This window comes from Trachemys scripta, chromosome 3 (genome assembly GCF_013100865.1).
Source record: "Trachemys scripta elegans isolate TJP31775 chromosome 3, CAS_Tse_1.0, whole genome shotgun sequence".
In the NCBI taxonomy this organism is placed as follows: domain Eukaryota; kingdom Metazoa; phylum Chordata; order Testudines; family Emydidae; genus Trachemys; species Trachemys scripta.
The window spans coordinates 51,556,047-51,578,488 of record NC_048300.1 but is presented as its reverse complement, the minus strand read 5'-3'; the positions used below and the strand labels follow the sequence as shown (position 1 = coordinate 51,578,488).

General features: G+C 47.8%; 1 protein-coding gene across 1 annotated transcript in view; it reads left to right on the top strand.

Moving 5' to 3' along the window:
* The window catches only part of ITPKB (inositol-trisphosphate 3-kinase B), a 113,070-nt gene extending 96,457 nt beyond the window's left edge, over window positions 1-16,613 (top strand). The window contains exons 6-8 of the mRNA XM_034764712.1: window positions 8,516-8,617; window positions 9,940-10,011; window positions 13,472-16,613. Coding sequence (XP_034620603.1) covers window positions 8,516-8,617; window positions 9,940-10,011; window positions 13,472-13,687 — 390 coding nt within the window. The 3' untranslated portion in view covers window positions 13,688-16,613. The remainder of the gene's footprint in view (window positions 1-8,515; window positions 8,618-9,939; window positions 10,012-13,471) is intronic.
* Window positions 16,614-22,442: the final 5,829 nt, after the last annotated feature.

The window sequence follows — 22,442 nt, the reverse complement described above, 5'->3', positions numbered from 1 at the left end:
ATCCAACCCCCCCTCCTTCCAGACTGCCCCCCTGGACCCCTGCCCCCATTCAACCCCCCTGCCCTTTGACCGCCCTGACCCCAATCCACACCCCCACCCCCTGACCACCACCCCGAACTCCCCTGCCCTCTATCCAACTCCCCCCCGCCCCGCTCCCTGCCCCCTTACCGCACTGCCTGGAGCACCGGTGGCTGGTGGTGCTACAGCCATGCACCGCGCAGCATAGAGCACTGGGTCAGGCCAGGCTCTGCAGTGGCGCTGCCCCAGAAGCTCGCAGTCCTGCCGCCCAGAGCATTGCGCCGGTGGCAGGACAAGCTGAGGCTGCAGGGAAGGGGGAACAGCGGGGGAAGGGCCGGGGGCTAGCCTCCCAGGGCAGGAGCTCAGAGGCCTGGCAGGAGGGTCCTGCAGGCCGCCGTAGTTTGCCCACCTCTGCCCTGGCCTAGACTAATAGTTGCTGTGTAACATCCTAGCAGTTTAAAGCTGCCCTCTAGAGGCAGCTTGTCCAAAAACATGATCCAATCCTTTTAGTACATGTGCCAGTCTCTATAATGAAGAGAAGCAGAAGCCTATATGGATCTGAACTTTACCAAAGCTCAGGGTGTCTATTTTGGTGTCTGGAATTGTCATGCTAAAGTTCTGAGCTGAAACCTTGATCCAAACCAGAATGTGGGTTTTAGTTTGTGCCCATCTCAGATTGCGGTATTGAGGCATGATCATGATCAGGAGCTATGGAGATTCCTCTCCCACGTAACGAGATGCTCTGTCTCTCATTTAAACATGATGGGTAACTCTTGCAAAAGTGCTGAAGGACATGTCTTCACTGCAGAATTAATTTAAGTTATCTACGCTTGAGTTACTTCTCTCAATTTTAGCCTAGCTTGAGTGAGAGCAGCCACACTGCAAAATAGCATGCAAGCTGCTTTGTCCACCCAGGTGCTGCACTCACTCGTGTGTGGGTCTAAGAATTCTGGGGACTGTCTCACGGTCCTTGGCACTGCAGTAAGCAGAGCCACTCTATGAATTATCTCCCGGTGAATTGTGGAGGAACTTGTCTGTCCCTTCATGAGGATTGGTGGTTAGAGGAGAGGAATTATGGGAAGGCATTGGAGGACTAGCGGCACATGAGTGGAACTAGCCTTCATTCACACTACAGGATGGTCATGTTAGCAACTAATGAGTTCTGCTGACTCGAGCTGCAGCCTGAGCCCCGTTATGGGCCAGCCAACTTGATTTACAAGCACCACACTCGAGTGAAGGGTTTGTATGTGTGAATGGGGAACAAGTTACAACTTTGCAGTGAAGACAAGCCCTAAGTGACTGAGGGTATGTCCACACTACAGCGACACAGCTACAGCACTGCAGCTGTGCCACTGTAGCACCGTTGTGTAGATGAGTCCTACCTCGACAGAAGGGGTAGGTAATCAATGTAGGTAATCCACCTCTCCAAAAAGGTGGTGGCTAGGCTAATGGAAGAATTCTACAGTGGGAGTTATGTCACCCTAACTACGTGGCACAGGGCACAAAATTTTTCACAGCCTTTAGCGTTGTAGTTAGATTGATCACATTTTTAGGTGTAGATCAGGCCTTAGAAGCCTAAGTCTCATTGCAAGTTAATGGGTCTTAGGCGCTTTCAAACCCTTTACTAGAGATAAACATCCAATCACTGTAGAACTGAATTAAAATGAAGGAAACCCTGCTTTGAATTGGGGAGAAGGGCAGAAGGGATTAAGAGATGAACTCCACTAACCAGTGGTCAGATTGATTAAAACAAGCTGGGGTTAAAACAAGTGGTAAGTGGTGGTTAAAATGAGTAGTGGCACTCGCTGCAACTGACATCCACAACCCCAGCTGCTCCTTCAGTACTCTGTGGAGATCCTCCTAATAACAGCCCCATTTTCTTAACACTCTTTGAACAGCGGGGAAATGGCTGACATAGAGATTATTTGTATTAAGCAACAGAGAGTCCTGTGGCACCTTTAAGACTAACAGATGTATTGGAGCATAAGCTTTCGTGGGTGAATGCCCACTTCGTGGGATGCATTATTTGTATTGTCATTAGTCATTGGATTTAAAACTCAGTCAACATTCTCACAGCTGCTGTTTCAGGCTGTCTGCATAACTGGGCAGGCGTCACTGCATCCTTTTACATTAGGGAGGGCTTCGCAACCACAGGGTTGAGAGTAGGGTGACCAGACAGCAAGTATGAAAAATCGGGACGGGGGTGAGGGGTAATAGGAGCCTATATAAGAAAAAGCCCCGAATATCGGGACTGTCCCTATAAAATCAGGACATCTGGTCACCCTAGTTGAGAGACTTGGAAAGTGCGGAGCTAAATGCAAGCGAACATTCTGGTGCAAAGACGGTGCCCCATTGAAAAGCACCTTCTTACTGAACTGCTGTGACTGGACCACTTCAACCCATGCTCCTAGCAAATGTTTTTCCTTGGACAAACGCTGAGCAGTGAAGGCGATCCCACTGTGAGAAGGGGAGGCCTTTCTGAGGTTGAATTGATGCAACAAGATTCATGACCAGCGGGTGGTATTGCATTTGTATCTCTCTGTGTCACTCAGGGACTTGCTGAAAGGGGCTAAAGTAAGAATAATCATTTTTTCAGCATGGTTGGTGTGCTGCAGCATAGCTGCCTTCCTGAGAGGCCTCCACTATTGGCTACCTTCCCCTTAAAAAACCTTTGTCGTCTTGCCGTAATACACATTCCCTTATCTGTTCCACCAGTTCTGACCACTGCTCAGTTTCCCCCTTCCCCTCCAGTTCTACTGGAGGTTGATTCTTAACTGACACCTTACTGAGAACTGTCCCATTTCACTGACTTTCCCAGCCCTCTTCAAAACACCACTAAATCTCCTCCTCTTTGCTCCCTCCACCCAGTCAGACAGTTCCCTATATCAGCCCTTAATCTGAACAACCCTTCACCCATTTCCATTGCTGTAACTGTCACTGTTTGGCTGGTGCACTTTATGAAACTAAAACTAAAAGGTAGCTGGATCAGTTAGGACTAAATCTTGCACATGGTGATTCGTCTGTTGCTTCTCTCTGTCCTCTTGCTAAGATTAAGTGTATTTATCTGTTCATAGTTCTCTGGGCTGCATGCTTGGTCTAAAGGATTATATATAGGAATACCGCAAGGGGATGGACTCATCTAATTGAGTCTTTTGCCTCTAATTACTGTAATTCTCCTTAAATCCCTCAGTTCCTAGATTTCCGCCCCCCTCCAATCTATAGCACTGACATTTCACTTTGGTTACTGGCATAGATCTTTCCCCCTACCTAAAAGTTGAAGTTTTACACACAGCAAATGTTGCTGAATTGTATTACTTTGCTTGCTTCATACAGGGCTGGCTCCAGGCACCAGCCCACCAAGCATGTGCTTGGGGCGGCACCTGGAGGGGGGCGGCGCAGTGCTCCGGCCCGAGAGCGGGGCCACGACTGGGCTCGCCGCCCTCTCTGCGGCGCTCCGGCCGCCGGGCTCGCCGCCCTCCCCACGGCACTCTGGCCGCCGGGGAGAGCAGAGCCGCGGCAGGCTCGCCGCCCTCCCCCCCGGCGCTCTGGCCGCTGGGGAGAGCGGAGCCCCAGCCGGGCTCTCCGCCCTCTCCCCGGCGCTCTAGCCACTGGGGAGAGTGGAGCCCCGGCTGGGCTCTCTGCCCTTCCCCTTGCGCTCTGGCCAGTCGGGGAGAGCGGAGCTGCAGTGGACTCGCCGCCCTCCTCCCTTGCGCTCTGGCCGCCGCGGAGAGCGGAGCCCCGGCCGGGCTCTCCGCCCTCCCCCTGGCGCTCTGGCCGCCAGGGAAAGCGGAGCCGTGGCGGGCTCGCCGCCCTCCCTGCGGTGCTCCGGCCGGTCGGGGAGAGCGGGCCTGCGGACAGGCTCGGCGCCCTCCCCTGCCGCACTCCCCACAGGGGGCGGCGGGAGGCTTTTTTGCCTGGGGCAGCAAAAAAGCCAGAGCCGGCCCTGGCTTCATAGCTGGATAAGCATTCCCTGCTGAGAACAGGCATTCAGTATCTTGAAGCTGCTATTGAAGCCTCATGGGGAAACTTAGGAAAGTTTTATTGAGAGACGGTTCTTGTTTTTTCCTTCCCTACTTTCTCACTATGGACATCTTCCTGGAAAAACGGTATTGTCTGGAGTAATCTACCCTGTAAGTTGTCTGTAGTGGAGATCTTGATAGAGAGGATCTTGTGCTAAATCTTGTTTTCAGATCGGCAGGAGCAGCTCCCACTAAAGTAACTGAGAGTTGTGTGCAAGTATCAATAGGCAGAGTGTTGTGGGGTGGAGCAAGAGACTTGCATGAAGAGAGCCTTAGTGAATGTATCAAGTTTCAAGAGGAGGGCAATGGAATCTAGTAGGCAAACCGCAAGACTGGGACTTGGGAACTTAGTTCCTGTCCCATTCCTAGCTCCGTTCCCAGCTTGCTGGGTGACCATGAGTAAGTCACTTACCCACTTTGCATCTCTCTGTCTGTACAATGGGGACAGTGGTGCTTTCCTGCATTGAAAAGGCTGGGAACGCCAGATTTTATCAAAATAACCAGGGTAAAACTCAAGATGGATCCCATTTCTACTGGTAGTTAAAACTACCCTGAGGCATCAGTCACTCTCAGAAGTATATGCCCTGCATAGTGTACTGCTGTACTGATGTATACACATTTATATAGTCACACAAACTCCATTGCCTTAACTTCCTTAGGCTCCTGAAAATCCCACCCAAACACCCTTCAAGAAAGAACCTGGCGACCTGATCTTGCTGACTGCAAGTTATAGGATTCCACAGAAGAAACAAGTTAGCATTGACGCTAAAGTTACCATAGGCTAAAACTGGTGCGAACGTGGGGGTGGTGGCAGGGAAAGCCCAGTTGCTATGGCCCATCAACCAGCCCTACATTTCTTCTTTGTAAAGATTAACTCCCTGGGGCTAGAACACCTGTAAATGTCAAGCCTATGGAAAACACCACAGCACTGCCTGGCAGCTCAGGGAAAACTTCAAGTGGGGAATAATTATAGGAGCAGCATTATAAATATTCTAGCTGGCTTTCCTGAAACGGAGCTAATGCCTTATCTCAAAGCCCATCCACTGTTTCATTTATTTATAGCCGCACGTAAGACTCCACTCATAACCATACACCTCCCTTCTTGAATGCTTTGTGCAAGGCTGTACTGCAGTTTACATGTGAAACTAATGTGATAGCCCTTCTCCAGGTTGGTATCTGTCATCTCCAAGGGGCAGGGTCGGGGGAGGTTTCCATATGACTGATGACTGATGCATAGTAGCCAGGGAACTCTCCCTCTGGACAACAAGAGGGATCAAGTTCCTGAGCAAACAAACCTCCTCTGAAGGTACTTCCCCACTCTCTGAGAGCACACATTCTGTCAGCATGGCCTCTCTGATCTTGGTCACCTGCAACGGTGCACAGGCCCTGAGATGATCTCAGGCTGTCATGTCCCAAAGCACTTAGGACTTTATGCATTATAAATGGCTCCCAATTGCACTCACACAAACAGCAGTTTTCCTAAACAGGTGTAACGTCGCACAGATCCACTCCACTGAGCATACTTTAGCAAGCAAGATTGTTCAGCATCTTTAGTTGTAGGTTTTACTATTGCTTAAGTCAGTTTACATAATGTGCATAATCTTGGGTTACATTTGCATATCATTTACTGACTAAATTTGACACACTGATTTACATGATCAGTCTACTCGCCCCCACAATTCATGCATTGTACACACACATATTTCACCTTCCATTTCTTTGGGAATGGTGCTCAGTTGAATACTCAGAACGCCCCGGGAAGGCTTTATAAGGACATCTAAAGCTACAGGACAGGATATTCATTGTACTCTGTTCCTTCCCTCATCCTCTGATCCAGTTCTTCATTCTTACTTCATCTTCCCCAGCATAACAGGATGTCTTTCCGGCTCCCATCCTTTCAGAGTGTTGTGGGCAAACAAGTCATCCTTCAAGGAGCACTAGACTCTGGAAACAAAGCTGTGTGTATAGGACACACTTTAAAACTAGCCTTTACAGCCAGGAAGTGCAGGTCCCAAAGGGAATTCTGATTACTCAGTGGTTTATAGAATCTGGACAAACAATGAAAGAACCTGATCTATGCTCTTCATTTCTACAGCGTCTGAGGCTCTCAAAGTGACTTAGCATCACAGTAGCTTTCTTAACTTGTTTGTGAGACTCTTCATCATCCCCATTTTGTAGCTAAGGGACGGAAGCAGAGAGAGGTTAAGAGACTTGGCAAAGATCCCATAGGAAGTCTGTAGAAGAGCAGGAATGGCACCCCAATCTTTTGACTTCCAGTTGTTTGCATACTTCCTTCCCTAAGACCTTTGGGAACAGAATAGTAGGAGAAGAGAGCCTTTTGGGGACAAAGTTCTACCGCGAAGTGTGCTGTAATCCCACATCTGACGCAGACATGCAAGGGTATTGTGCTGATTCACTATTGGTGCCTGACATCTGACAATTGCCTTGCTGTCAGTCTGGCATTGCATGTATCTGTGCTGCCTGGTAGCCTGTAAGCTCCTTGGAGCAGAGGCTTCTTGCTATTTCTGTCGTGCTGTGCACAGAGCTTCATTAAATGGAGCACTTAACTATGGCTAACTCTAATCCTGGGCTGTGTCTGCATAAACCTTTTCTCTTAAAATTTCCCACCATTGCTATTGATAGAGTAACAGAAATGTAGGGCTGGAAGGGACCTCAAGAGGCCATCTAGTCAGCCCCCTGCACGGAGGCAGAACCTAGTATACTGAGACCATCCCTCACAGGTGTTTGTCCAACCTGTTCTTAAAAGCCTCCAGTGATGAGGATTCCTGGGTGCCCCACAGCCACCTCACTCAGAACAGGCCTAGTTGACCGAATGAGAAACATGCTGGCAATCTGTCTACCTCCTACAACTGTGGAGCTGCACCATTCATAGCAATGGTGATAAATTTAAGGAAAAACACTTACCTCTTCACAACATCAGACTTTGTTTAGGTCAAGGGTAAAAGCTAGAGATGCATATTCATGACCACTGTGTCTTTTTTTTTTCTTGCAACTTCTTTTATTGCCTGCTCTGTGGCTTTTGGGAGGAGAGAAGGTATTTAATGATAGACCTGACCTGACTCTTCAACCCATGGTCAATCTACATAGATCACAAAGCCTCCAATGTGGACCTTTGTCTGACAATGATGTTTAAAGAAATCCTTCCAGGGCAGAATCTAACATCCTTGCTCGTGTGGAGTAGCTGACTTCAAGGGGACCTTCCTGGAGTGAAGTACCGCTCGCTGCCAAGTGATGGGAATCTGGGAAACCTTGAGCCATTTGGCTGTTTCCTCTGCTGAGCAGGAGCAGATGAAAGCGGGTCAGTTCAGCTGGGAGGGTGTGCTGGGTCCCTTCTAGGGCTAGACTGGGTGCAGCCTGAGCGGGTGAGATGTTCAGGTAGCCATGCTGCTCAACTGGAGCGGGAGGGAAGAGTGTACACAGCTTGCTGAGTTTTTACACTGTACGTCTCAGTCCTTGAACACAGAGGTGATCATAAACAGCCGACAGGCAGGTGTCTTTTACGACTCTTGGCCATAATCAATGGGCTTGGGACCCGGGTCTCCTGCAGACCCACCGTTTTTTTGCGGTTTTCAGTAGGGAGTAAAGCAGGTATTGCCCAGGGCCTATGGGTGAGCTGCTGCAGTCTGCATTATGCCTTCCCACCCAAAAACTGCCCTAGTGTTTCAAATCAGACTGGCTACCCAGGGATTTTTGTGTCCCCTTCTGGGAAATGTCTACCTTTCCCTTCCCTCCATCCTCAGATGTTTTCTAGCATGACTTTTATGCTTGCTTCTTCTTGAAGCAAGAATACAATAGGAGGCAGCTGCTGGCTATTAGACATTCTGGCCAGAGAAAGCAGGGAGAAGGAATTCGGGAGCTACATGGCAAAAAATGAGAGGTACTTACTTCTAGGACCTGCACTTGGGGTTAGTCAGTGCTATGGTCCCTGGACAGTAACTTGCCCATGTCATTAGTGGCCTTGGTAAGTCTCTGTGACACTGGAGAGCTGCTGATAAGATTCCTTATTAAGTAATGGTCTGGCTGCAAGAGCTGACCAGCAGGTCAGTATGTCTGCTGACCTCTTCAGTAAGGCATACAGTCACTACATCTGACTCTCCATAAGCGGAGGACCTAGAGAATAGAGAACTAGACTGGGACTTGGGAGATCTGAGTTCAAATCTTGGTTTTGGCCCTGCTGGGTGACTTCTCAGTGCCTCTATTTTCCCATCTGTAAAATAGGGATAATGATATTTACCTCCTTCTGTAAAGCACTTTGAGCTGAAAAGCGCTATGGAAGAGTAGGTATTATTTATTATTTCATGGCACTTACTTGAATCTTAACTACTTGTCCCCTTGCCCTCAAGGAAGCCAGTCAGCACTCTGGTTCATGACATGCCCAGCAGTGTTTCAAACACAAGTCACCTCCTCTAACTACCCGCTCTCATGACAATGTGTCTGGGTTTCTCTCCCTTTTTAAGAAAGAAGATGGCACAGTGAACCGGGATTTCAAGAAGACAAGAACAAAGGAACAGGTCACAGAGGCCTTCAGAGAATTCACTAAAGGAAACCGTAACATTTTGGTGAGTCGGCAGTTGCATTAGGACGACATTGCCCAAATGCCTGCCAGATGCGAGAGTGGGCTCCTTCCTCCTCTAGGCTCTTGCCTTGGTGATGCATTGCCTAATGCCAAGGACCACAGAATTAACCTTGCCGTTGCTATGCCGAGCCCATTGGGAAATAGCACCAGAAGGGCAAAGTAGAGACCACTTCCTAGCCTGGAGAAGGTGCAGGGGTAGGCAGAGGCTAGGAGAGAACATGCTGTTAGCTGTAATGGCAACCCTCAGACTTTGCGCTAGGCAACCTGATTATATCAGGCAGCTAGTAGGATTACGAAACCATCCACTGCCAGAGGACAGACGCGGAAGGATAGGTGTGGTCGGCTAAACTAGGGGAGGGGAAATCTGCTGTAGAGATGGAGAAGAGGCTGCAGGCATGGGATGTGAGGAACAAGCTCCCATCAGTAGTGGCTGGGGCTGGTGATCTGATCTCTGGCTGCTTGGCTGGAGAAGATTTCCTTCCTATACTGTGGGCTGCCTCATAAGGGTGTAAGGGTGCCCAGTGTCCCTGCCATCCAGGGGCGTTGGGAGGGGTGGGGGGAGGATGGGACCATTGTCTGTAGCCATCCCTCTCTTGGGCCTGAATGCTGCAAACCCATGTATCCTGCATATGCCAAATGGTGCTGCTGCGTGTTGCTAGGTGAACTAGCTGTTTAGCTGTAAATGTTTTCCATAGACTGGGTGAAATATACAATTTGATAAACTAGCTCCATTTTAGGCCCTACCATATAAAGCCTATTAGCGAATGACTCTAAATGGCCTGGCTCTTAGCACTGCCGACTTCAAACCTGCCTGTTTACTTTGACATTAGCTAACTGGGGTTTATTCTTGGTTCTGTAAATGACGCTGCCCAGCTCTGGTTTGGCCAAATTGCTTCTATGTACGCAGGCGGACTTGGAGTTCTTTCAAACCACTTTGACACTGTTTAAGGCTAGGGCTAAAGAGAGGTGAATCTAATCAGTCAAACTGCTAACCTCTTGAAGTCCACCCCTCTGCAACCTCCCACCAGCGCCAGAGTTTGAGCAGTTGATTTGACTCCTCTTAGAAGAGGGGCTGGCAGCACGGTTAGACAGTACTGTATGTATTAGAATATTTATAATTTAGCCTGCTTTTTGGATTAGACCAGGAACATTGGTGTGATTAGCAAGGGGACTTTGAAGAATTCCAGAAATTCACCATGTTACTAGTCTAACACGCCCCTCTCTAGGACTTACCACTGAAAAGTCTTGCTTGAAAAGACTTAAACTTGTAGTAGTACTGATAGCTTATTTTCTTTATCATTCCAGAATGGTTACCTTAATCGGTTGAAGGGGATCCGTGACACCCTGGAAACATCATCGTTCTTTAAATGCCATGAGGTAGAACTTGCCTTTCTCTTTTGAGATGATGCTTAGCTAGATCTGTCTCTATGTGTACTCTGTAGCTTCTGTCCAAGAAAGGGATATCGTCAGTGTTAGAACTCATACATTTCTAAAACTTGAGTTTATTCTCAAATGTGTATTTTCATAGGTTTGTCTGCTTAGTACCTGCAGGGAGATCATATGACCTACAACTTTGATGTAACCTTGTCACATCTGACACTAAGTGAAAGCTACCTTTTCAATGTATAACCATCATGGTTATTAATCCAGGAGCTCATATTTAAATTTTTGTTCAGAATCTTTATGCTTATATGTGACTTCAGGAATATTCCTGGCTATTCTGTCATAGAAAATATAATATGATATCTCTGTGCTAAAGTCTACATGAGTGTAAGTTCCAGATAATGGTTGGCTTCCAGCATCATAAGCTATTTAAACATGACAAAGAGTCCTGTGGCACCTTATAGACTAACAGACCTATTGGAGCATAAGCTTTCGTGGGTGGGTATTCACCCACGAAAGCTTATGCTCCAATAGGTCTGTTAGTCTATAAGGTGCCACAGGACTCTTTGTTGCTTTTTACAGATCCAGACTAACACGGCTACCCCTCTGATATTTAAACACGATTCCAGATACCTGAAAGGATGCTGGGAGAGTATCTCAAAACAGCACTTATAGAGCTTGCTGGCAAGAGCTGGTCAGGGGTCTTCTGTCAGAATGATTTTCTGTGAGAAAATAGTTTCCATATTTTTCCCTACATGTTTTTGCACCTGAATCACAAGTCTCAGGGCAATTGAAATGTTTAAATTACTTGAAACAAAGAGTTTTGGGTTAGTTCAACGAACCAAAATTAAACATTTCGATTGCAGCAATGTCAGGTTTGTTTGTTTGTTTTTTGAGCTAATGTTGAAACAAAACCTTTGACATTTCCAAATGGAAATCTTTTGGAATTTCCATTTCACAGGAAACTTCAAAATAACAACTTTTCAGTCTGGTTTGGGACTAAAATCAATATTGAAAAGTCAGCATTTTCCATGGGCTTTTTCAGAACTCAGTTACCAAAGAGATGAGAATGAAGCACTTATGCAGGAATAGTTTCTTTAAAGCGAAACTGGTCCTTCGGGGCAAAGGGAGGCTCTGAGAGTGGAAAGGAGTGCGTCTGATGTGCCTTCATTCCCAGACCCGTCTGTCTCTGGGAAAGCTCCAATGCACTGAGGGAAGAAAGCCTCCTCACAAATGTAAATTCATAATTACTTATGCAAGCTCTACGTGCTTCCATTTAAAAACTTTTTTTCTATAGGCAGACCTAAAATGGGTGATGCTTCAAACGTGGTAGCACTGCTGTTTGAAATGCTGACATTGGTTGAATTCTTCTAGAGCTGCATCACTGTTCTTTCCTGGGGACTGCTTCAGGGGACGTGCTAGGCTCCAGCACTCCCCCCTTCCCCGCCTCCCCACGCTGTCTTGAACTGTTGATTAATAGGGAACATCTTCTGACCAGTCACCAGACTGGTCTTGTTAGTTTAATTTCTCCTGTTAGGATCCCTTCCAGCTAACAAATTGCTCTTCAGACCCTTTCGTGGTTCAAGAACGGCTTCCTACAATTGGCTGAGTCTTTCTCTGCTAGCTTCCAAGTTTCATCTGCATTCCCTGTCCCTTATTCGAGGGGCTAGCTGAAGGTGCCCACTTTCGCTGCTCCTGTAGGGGTTGCGCTAGCCGTTGCTACCAGGAATAGCAATAGTGCAAGTCAGTATAGAGTCCATCAAACTACTGCACCTGGGAGACACATTATTATGGCCCTGACTCTGTAAAACCTTTCTGTTTGAGAAGCTTACTTGAGTGTTTTCCTGAATTGAGGCCTATGCACCTACTGAATTCTTTTTTAACTGGGGAAGCAGAAGCTATGTGAGGCAAAACTATGCAGTGAGCATTATGAAAAGTGATCCTGGCGTCCATGTGCACAGCTGAAACACAGTATTGATGCAAAAACTGACTCAAACCCAGCACTGGGTAAGAACCTTGGGGAATACCTTAGGCAGGCCAGGCAGTGGGGTCTGAAAATCCGCATGCCTGGGCTGGGGTCTTGGACCAGTAGGGGAAGCAGATATCACAGGCTCTTCAGAGGTGCTGAGCACCCACAGCTCCCACTGGAGTCAGTGAGCTCTGTGAATATTCAGCACCTGGCCAAACTGGAAATAAGGCCAGGTAGTAAAGGAAGGAGAAGTGCAGAGGGAGCCCTTCCTGTGCATCAGTTTGTGTGAGCTCTGTTCCACCTCCTCTTTGGCTGGCCTGGTAGGGATTCCCCCAGGAGGGGAAGCTGCAGCAGAAGGATTACCTTCTTCAGGCAGGCTTTCTTAAAGTAACACACACCCAAATTCTACACACGGATGCCCTCCCAAACTCCTGTTGGATTCAGTGGGAGAGGTGCATGCACACACGCTGAGGACAGACAGGATTTAATTGTCCAAAGGCTTATCAGAATGTGAAGCAGCCCGTTGTAGTAGTGGCAGCAGCTCATGGAAGGGATGTCTGTTACCCTACTGTCCTGTAACTTATCCTGATAGACTTACAGAGGCCACGAGCCTTGGTGAAACCTACCCCAGGCTCTTTTCTAAGTGTTACTGGATGAAGCATCAGTCAGGGAGGGGACATTTTGTCCATGTATAATGTATATTCAAGAACTTAAGCACAATTGCTGAGGCGGTGTTTGTATATCATAGGATACAGACCCAGCGAGTGTAGCTTAATTCCAGGCACTGATCATCCATAAAGAACTTGGGCTGTGGAGAGCTTTATTCTAAATGCTGATGCAAAGGGCTTGGCTATGCAGGGACTCCCCAAAATTAAGACAAATCAAATGCAAGTATGACGTTAATGGGCGTAAGTGAAGGCACATGAATTCCTGAATGGATGCGCTCATTAAAATGGCCTACATTTGCTGTAGCTTTATCTTCCTTTGAAGACTCTAGAAATAGGAGGATTAAGGTCCAGTAAGGCCACTTTATTCTGAATGGCAGCGTTCGCTCAGTGGTCTTGTGTGCTTTAACTGATGTGCATTAACCTCATACTTTTAGTCTTAACTTTCCTGAGTGTCCCCATGAAGACAAGCCCTATGTCTTCCCCCCTGCCAGGAACCTCCACTTGGCTTCTGAAGTTTGCAGCTGCAATTTTATATGCCCAAAGTTTCATGCTCCTCTCTTCGGCAAAGCTTCTTGCATGCCCAAAATCTGTGACTTGTGAGTAAATCCGGTAGTTTAAATTTCTGATTTGCATGTGCAAATGCAGCTGGTGTGCACAAATCCAAGTTTTTGCACATGCAAAAACTCGAGCGTAAAATATTGCAGGTGTGGTTTTAGATAATGGGAGTGTGACGACCGCAAAAACAGCTATATCCTGACTGGCATATATGTCTGTTTAAAACTGGAAGCATGAATACTAGTGTCTTTTCTCTCTGCAGGTAATTGGGAGCTCCCTCCTCTTCATTCATGACCAAAAGGAACAGGCTAAAGTCTGGATGATTGACTTTGGGAAAACCACACCACTGCCAGAGGGACAATTCCTCCAGCACAACGTGCCGTGGGTGGAAGGGAACAGAGAGGACGGCTACCTCTGGGGGCTGGACAACCTCATTGAGATCCTAATGGAATTGTCACAGAGCGAGGACCTGCATTAAAGCCATACGTCCAACTCCACCACTACCCTGCATCCTGCCCCTCAAACTGACTCTTCTGAACTGCACTACAAGACACTTTCCAAACCCTGTCCCCCGCCCATGTTAAAGCTATAACTTCCCTATTTAAGGTGGTTTTTAGTTTTTGTACATATGTAGATCACCTGCCAGAACAAACGCTGAACTTGAAGCCTTGGCTTTGCTCAGTAGATGGGAGCAGATCGTGTCGCTCGTCGCAGGCGCCTTTGCAGCGAGCAGCTGTGGTCTGGATGGCAAGGCGAACGCATGCTCTTTCCATAGCATTTCTGGCTCTTAGTCAATCTCTTTTGAACAAGAATTTACGTAGTGAGCAGTTGTGCAGCTGACGTGCCCTCCAGTTGAACGAAGATGGTGTCCGAACCCTGAGTTCTGTTGCTCCTGAACTGTGTAATTAAAGCCCTTCCAGCTAAGTGAATGACAGAATTTATTCAGCTGTAAGGATCATCTGTCCTCTAGTGGCTGGTGTTGGTAACACACCATCCTCAAAGCAGTCAAGGCTTCATAGCTTTTAGATTGCCATTTTAAGTGTTTTAGGGTTTATGGAATAAGAAAGACACAGATTCTGGAGAAGGTGAAGGCAGGGATACCAGATTGGGAGTGGTTTAGTTACATTTAATAACATCCTTCGTCCTAGGAAGCTAGAGGTTTGGAATCCTTAGGAGATCTAGGTTTCTCTCTCTTCGAGCAACCTTGTTATCCACTTGTGATTGTTCCGTTATTTTCGAGTGGCCATTGGAATTGCGAAGTCTGTTCTTGTCAATAACCAAGTGTGGTGTGACTATGGCTCTTACTAACCTATTTGGTGCTGGATGATAAGCTTCCCTCTAACCACTGAGGTGGGCTGGCGTTGTCAGCTGTAGATGTTTACCATGGGCCTGTCTTCAAATTGAAATCGCCTTTGAGCAATTTAGCAGTAGGGCAGTGTGCTGGCACGTGAAGATCTGAGGCTGATGCTCAGACCTCCTAGGCCAGCACTGACTGGGAATACTGTGGAACCAATAGTCTGAACCAAGACAACAAGGAAGAGATTTCTCTTCTGTCTCCAGCGATCCTGCTCCCATTATAGGAGCAACTTCCAGCCCTCCTGAATTGGGATGGTAGCCTACCATGTGGCTTGAAGCCTCAGATGAGGCTGAAGGAGAGTGAAAGTGGCTATAGGGATCATAGTGAAACTTTAAAAAGGTTTCAGTGTTGGTGGGTATCTCCTAGCAATAATCAAGTAAGCTGTCCTCTGTGCTTTGTGTAAGGCTAATATTGCCAAGTGTGCAAAAGGGGATGGGAACCCCTGGTAAATCTGGATCAGAAGGGAGTTCACAAGAGGAGCGGTCTCCATTATTTTTCAATGCCTTTGAGCGTCTTTTGTAGTATCCTTGTTACAAGCCCTCACGATTGGCAAATGCCAGGCATACTTATGGGTTCTTGTAGAACCAGTCCTGCCTACATCTCAAACAGAATTGCATTAACTGATCTAAAAGGGTTCTTTCATATGTGCAAACAACCTACCCCTAGTGGTGTGCGCTTGAGAGCTCTCATATCCACAGGGGTAAATGGAGGGGGTTAGGGCGGGAGGCAGCTCTCAAGGTTATCGTCTCAGTTTTACTGGGTAAGACACAGGGATTTAAGGAACCCCCAGCCCCTGCACACACACACACACACACACACCCCTTCCTTATTACCATGTAGCTCACTAAATCCAGCTCTGGTTTTCACAAATAGTTCCCTAATCTGCTCTGCCTAAATTGGATGTAGACATGGCCTTTCTGCTTCAAGGCTTGTGAAAACAACCAGTTCTCTATTTAGGGTGGAGGCTAATTTTTAACTTCCTGGAACATTTGAATTAAGCAGCATGCTTGCAGCAGAGCTAGCTTGCTAAAGGTCAGCTATTGACGTGGGAGGGGAAGGCCGTTGGTGCCTCTTGCTCTTCCTGGAGAGCTTGGAGTTCTCCAGAACTTAGGTCATAAGGACAGTATTGAGCTTGGGTCATGAACAATCCTGCAGCTTTTTCTCCATGAATAATACAAGCTAGCTAGGAGTCTGGCAGAAGTTATGAACCTTTCTCCCCCCCCAACTCTGAAAGACCATTGTCTCATCTCTTTCCCCGGTGGCGATGCTATCAGCCCGCTCTGCAATAGTTAGATGGGTGCAACTTTCCTGCGTCAGGAAGATACCCTCACTGCGGCACTAGGTGTGTGTGTGTGTGCCGGGGGGGCGCGACTCGGCCATCCGTTGTTCCCCAGCCATGCACAAGTCTCTCTCGTGGAGATTAAAATCTCATCAGACTTTCTCAGTTCATATCTCACCAGGCACAGGTCTGTAGTTCTGAGCATACAGTTGTAAATGGTTGCACTGTTCAGCTTTTTGCCCAGGTTTCCTATGCTGCTTAGAGTAGCCCCTGTGGAAGTGCCTTACGAACTTGCCCCTGTTCCATTAGTGTCATGGAAAAGGTTTTTAAGTTATATTTATTTTCATTCCTTTTTAATTGCACAAAACACTACGACTTAATGCATGGAATCTTTTTTTTTAAAAAATAACCCTGTATTCTTAGTTTTTAAAATGTCCTTTTCCAGCTTTGGGGAAAGGGCTCTGAGCAGCAGACTAGATATGTACCAGTTTTAGCTGTAGTTTAGCTTTGCATTGCTCCTGTATATGTACATTATTTTAAAGTCTGTTTTGTAAACCCGATTCCTTGTTTTGTGGCTTCGAAAGAAGCGGATTGTTTCCCCGGATGTCTTATGCCTTCCTGGAGGCTGGAACTGTTGCTGTGAGGTATTCCTCCCCCTCTCCCCTCAGTCACTGGGTGATGCAGAGTAAATCTGAACTGTACTGAAACACCAACGCACAGTGCCTGTAAAGAGCCTATAACTTCCAAATAAAGGCATATGAAAACCAACCATGTTTGTTTGCAAAGGGAGTGTTCATTCCAGGTCATCAAACCTTGGAGTAACTCAAGGGTCGGGACCTGTCCTGCGGTGAGCACCCGCTCATTAAGGGCCTGATTCTGTTCCCGAATACACCTGTATCGGGAGTAACAATGGGTGTAAGTAAGAGGAGAACCGGACCCTAAACTGCGGGGTGGGGAAGAGCTTACATTAAAGGGAAATCAGACTCCATCTAGGAGGCAAACCAAAGCCAAACCTGTAGGGATCTTTGCTGCCAGATGTCTATGGTTGTGGGGATTAGAGCTTTCATTCGCCCGCGGTCAGGGATAATGGCTACTGCACTCACAACCTCCCAGCACTGTTTGTCTGGAAAAATCCTAATCAAAGGAACTGCCACTCGAGCTGTTTCCCAATGTGTTGCGGCTCCTGTCAAGCCCCTCTTTATACCCTTGTCTCTGATCTCTGCTTTGGACAAGGAGAAACCATGGATAACCAAGCTTTCAGAGTTAGCCTGACTCGATAATTTGTAGACCACATACTCTAACATGTTCACATCTGTCTGTCCTCTCACTTCCCCTCTGTACATACGCATACAACCCATTTGCAGTAGGTAAGCAGAACTAGCCTCACTGTGTTGACGAGGCACCAGTGATCAGGGTCTCCCAGGCGGTCAGCATTGGGAGTAGGATGATTGCCCAGTCTCCTGACTCCTAGCTCCAACCTCAATCCATTAGATCACCATGCCCTTACACAAACCCCTTAGCCCTTCTCTTTCCCCATCTATGCAATGATGGTAAAAATACTGTTGCTCTGCCAAGTGCTCCCACTGGAGGAGAAATCAGTGATGTAGAATCTGTGTATCCTTAGTACAACTTGTTTGATGTACACCAGTCCTTGAACAGAGGTGATCATAAACAGCATGCAGGTAGTTGCCTTTTAGGGCTCTTGGCCAAAACACCAATACTCAGTTCCCTGAGAGCAATTCTGCCTCAAGGACTGACTCTAGTTCGAAACACTGAGAGCTCAAACTCCCTTGCTGCTTGCCAAGGTCCCCAGAAGAAATTGTATCAGAAAATTAATACAGCATTTATTTCAACAACTGCAAACTTGTTTGCATGCTAAGAAGAAACTTGTAAGACTGTGTAACACACCATATAGTGAACTCTGGAATAACAATACTTAACTACATCATGCAGGCCCTGAGAATTACTAATATATCAGTATTGCCAACTCTTTAGCACAAGTCTGGGGATATTTAATGCTCTATTTATAACCATAGCTCCTGGAGACAGGTGAGAATCTCGGCTTTCATTTTAAAAAAAGTTTCTAGACCTCATAGTTGTAGAAAGGAGCTTGGAAATGGATGGAAGTGCACCCTAAAGGCTCAAACCAGATGGCAAATAAAAAACCTTAAATCTATATTTTACTACATCATGAGAGATTTTTCCATCATGATTGTTTTGAAGGAGGGGAGGGGTTGACTCAGGTTGGATTGGCAATGCTGGAAGTTGAACATGCAAAGTGCTACGTACAAATCTGATGCCCACGCTGCAGTATTGAGCAGGCGGCAGCTGGAGGGCAGAAAACATGCCTACCTGTAGTCTGCTTCCATCTTCTGCATTCTCCAATGGGACGTTCCAGCCCGCTGAGTCTCAAATCTCCAACCTGGCTGAACACCTCATGCACCTTGTTAAATTCTGGCCGAGTATACTGGAAGACTTATAGAGTAAGTTCCTGCAAACTGAGGGTATTGCTCTACATTTCCTCTAACAGGCAAATTTATAGTTGCTCTTAACCCCCCTCCCTAGTTAGAAAGCTGAAACAAATGGTTTTTAAACCCCTCCTCCCAGCTCTTGAACAGTCCTGAGGTTGGCACCAGGCACTCATTCAGAGTGTAAGAGAGAAGAGGGAGAAGATCGAAGGTTAGCCTGTGATATATGTTAAAATCTTGTGAGAATATGAGTGCTACGCTAAGTGATATAACTCTTCCCCGCCCCCCGGTGGAAATGCAAAGCTTATTTGTATTGGGCTGCCTTTGTCTGAGCCTCGAGTCAGGCTAACTCTGAAAGCTGAGAGTGTAGCATGGCCTAGAGAGCCCTGACTCTCTTGGTCAACAGCATCTTATTTGGAAATGGAAGCTGACAAGGTGATGTTTAGCTTGTCACTTGTAATTACCCATGGAGCAACCAGCTGCTCCAGCGTCTCTGCTCACACTGACTCCCAAGTGCAGATTCCTCAGGGGCTGGTGTGTAGCCATGACTGTCAAAGCATTGTGGCATAGAGGCACCCCATGCCTTGGTTGAGGCGTGAGCTACAGTGCCTTTAATGCTTTCACTCAAGCCACTGTTAGATGAAATGTCATCAGTCACTTGTGTCTCCGGCACAACTGCTGTACCTGGCAAGGACTGGCATTGTGCAGCCTGTAATCACTCTTATCCTGGAAACCCCTCTCCCTTTGGCGTGTGGCTGGAGTGGGGAGATGGGCACTCTGATGGCTTGTCAGTAGTGCCATGAACGCAGGCATCACACTGCCATCGGAAAGCGCTGGGCCTTGACTTTGCTTTTCAGAAGGGCTAAGTGCTGGCAGCTCCCATGCGTGCACAGAGAAAGGGATGGGGGTAAGGTGCGGGTCTGAGCAGATTTGGGTAGTGGCCCCACCCAAAAGCCTTCAGCCACAGCAAGGAAGAAAACACCCTTAGAAATGTGGTGTGAGTGTAGGGGGTTTCCAATTATTTTAACATTCAGACCTTTTAATTAAGGTGCTGTTAGGGTGTTTAAAACCAAGTGGACAGCGTCGGCATAGGCGTTTGGAGATCTGAGCGCTATTCCTGACTCTGCCACTTGGCGACATGGGACAAGGCCTTAACCTTTGTGTCTCAGTTTTGTGATCTGTAAAGTAGGGAGGACACTTAACTGTTTGGTGGAGGGGTTAGGGCTGCTAAGGCGCCTTCCATATGAGGACTTTAGTAAGCTTGGCAAAGCCTTATAATGTAACCTTTTGTTTCCTGGTATGTGCAACCAGTGCTGGGGTAACACTACAGTTACGCTCTTTGGTTTTGAAGTGTGGTATTCCTTCCCCTGGCTTGAAGTGTGGTATTCCTGCTCCTGGCCAGGGCCGCCTTGGGGGGGGCAAGTGGGGCAATTTGCCCCAGGCGCGGGGCCCCGCAGGGGGCCCTGCGAGCCCTGGCTGAGAATCCCTTCCCTGGCTACTCACCCGGCAGCAGTCTGGGTCTTTGGCGGCACTTCGGCGGCGGGTCCTTCAGTCGCTCCAGGTCTTCGGCGGCATTTCGGCGGCGGGTCCTTCAGTGTGGCCGAAGATGCGGAGCAAATCAAGGACCCGCCGCAGACTCGGAGCGTCGCCCAATGAGTACAAGCGCCGCAGCGGGTGGCGCCTTTTTTTATGTCCGCTAAATCCTCCTGGCGGCCCTGCCCCTGGCCGTCTAATAATGTGCCGAGCTCCCATGACACATTTCACAACTCCCTCACTGTGCTGGCGTATATAAACCCCACAGTGGGTAACACAAGGTTAATGAGGGCACAGGTGGCCCCACCCTGCCACACAGAGCTGGAGGGAGGAGCTGAAAAAGTGGGGGAAATAGCAAAGTTGATGGGGGACTAGACCACTAGTTTTCTGCTTCTGGTGAGATGGCTGGCTAAAGGAAAGAGGTCCTTGGGTGACTGCTGCCTGCTGGACCCTGCCTGAAGGGTGGGCCTGATGCTGCTGATTCACCTTTGGTGGGACTATTTCTCCACATTAGCCTGTAAGCCTAGTTGGGGCTACAGCTTAACAGAAGCCCGCCAAAGGAACAGAACCTTAAGCCACCTGTGCGGCAGCTTGTTTGGGTTTGTCGACAATCCTGGAAAGGGCAGACTGTCTGGGGCTGAGCCTCTTATGACTGGGCTGATGAGATGGAACTTATTGCAGACCAGAGGCTTGGGGGAGTGCAGGGGCCTGGCCCAGGGTGAAAGAAACTTGGTCACATCCTTCACCATCTTCTCCCTCCTCCAGCCCCTCCCCCCCAAAAAAACCTAGAAAAGCACATGTTAAAAATAATCGCTTTTCCAGCTGAGTAGGAGAAGCTTGGGCATTTTGACCCATCTGCAATAGAATCAAATGTCCGCCAGCCTGTGGCATTTTTGACCCATGATGTGTTTTCAGTGATCCGTAATCCCTGCTGGCTTAAAGCACACCTCCTCCCAGATGTCTGCTGTTGCACAGTAAAGCCAAAAGATGGCAATGCTTCATTTATATTAATCTATGAAAAATATCTACCAAGGCATTGTGATCTGAAACATTCATCCTTTACTCTGGGCCTGGGCTGAAAGAAATGATGATGGAATTCACCTGGCTGAGATAAACTCATAGTTCTGGACTAAAAGGAGTCTTAGTCTCCTTGGGAATGCATGAACCACACCTGCTTTACACAAGCTCCCAGATGTCTGGAAAGTGGCAGAGGGCCCTTGCCAGTTTGGGGAAGGGAGAGACTGAATTGCTCATTCTAACAGTGTATTGCCTTTCTCCCACCTTCTCTTCCCCCTTTCCTATTCTCTATCTAGTCAGCTGCTTTCCCGCCTATGTTCCACATTCCCCTCTCATCAACCTCCATTCTCTCCCCCCCCCTGCATCAAATCCCCCCATATCAGTTTTGAGTGCACCCTCTAATGGCCTAGGATCGCCCAGAGAGCAGCTTTGGAGTGGCCAGCTAAGAGGAGTGACCCTCCAAAGAGAGAGCACATGAGTTTGGTATTTTAAGTCCCTATAAAAGAAAGGGTTGGGGATGGATGGTTTAGGGGCTGGCATTGGAGTGTGGCACCGCCAAGGCCCCAGCTCATATCCCGACTAGGTTAGTAATGGCCAAAGGTGATTACAGCTGCTAAATGCTCTGTGAGAGGCCAAGGGCTGAGGCCCAGATCCTCCAGGGTCATTAGATACCTAACTCCCATGATTTCAATGGGCATTAGGAGCCTGAATACCTCTGAGGATTTGGATCTGAGTGACTAACAATACTAAGCTGTCCTCCTGCCCATAGAGGTGCTCCCTCCCACTCACTTGAGCACATTAGTTGTCCTCAGAGGCCACATGGAAGGTGTCATGTGACAATGACAAGGACTCACACAGTTGCTTCTGAACAAGGCACTGTACTAGAAGAGATATTATCCTGAGAGCACCTCCCTGCTTCACTAGAGAGCTTCTGCCTAGTACAAAACCAACCCCCACCCGTCCTGCCTGGCTTCCTGCTAGAGTTGTGACCAGCACATGTGCTGCGCTTTGGGAAGTGATGCTATTTTGCTATGCTGTACCGGTTGGATGCAATAGAGAGAGCAAGAACATCCCCTCTATCTGGAGCTTGCTGTCTATTGTGCAATACCTAGCGTGGTAGAGTTACCAGAGCCCTCTGAGACATGGGGGTCGGAGTGATCATCTTTCTCTCATACATTTTATTCCCTTCTTATGTGACTCTGCACTCTAGTCTAGTCTCAAATCGGATGCCTGACTTTCTCTAGTCTCTGGAATGCTGTTTGTGTGATGTGTGGATCTTTCTAGCCAATCAGTAGCAAAATAAGGGTAGATCAAAACGATGAGTGGATACTACTTGGGCAAACTCATCCCCCAGGCTGTAATGGGATGGATCTGGCTCTTACATGGGGCCTGTCAATGTTACTTCTGAGTAGGCTGGAGAGTGGTGTCCTTCCCCTGCAGCTAGGCAGTTTTGCCCAACTAATGGTGATTCTGGCAGCTTCCTGGAAGCCTGCTGGCTACATCATATGGAGCTACACACCGCCTCATCTGTTCTAGTCCTGCTGAAGCATTGTGGTGTCAGTGTTGCCAGCCCTCACCA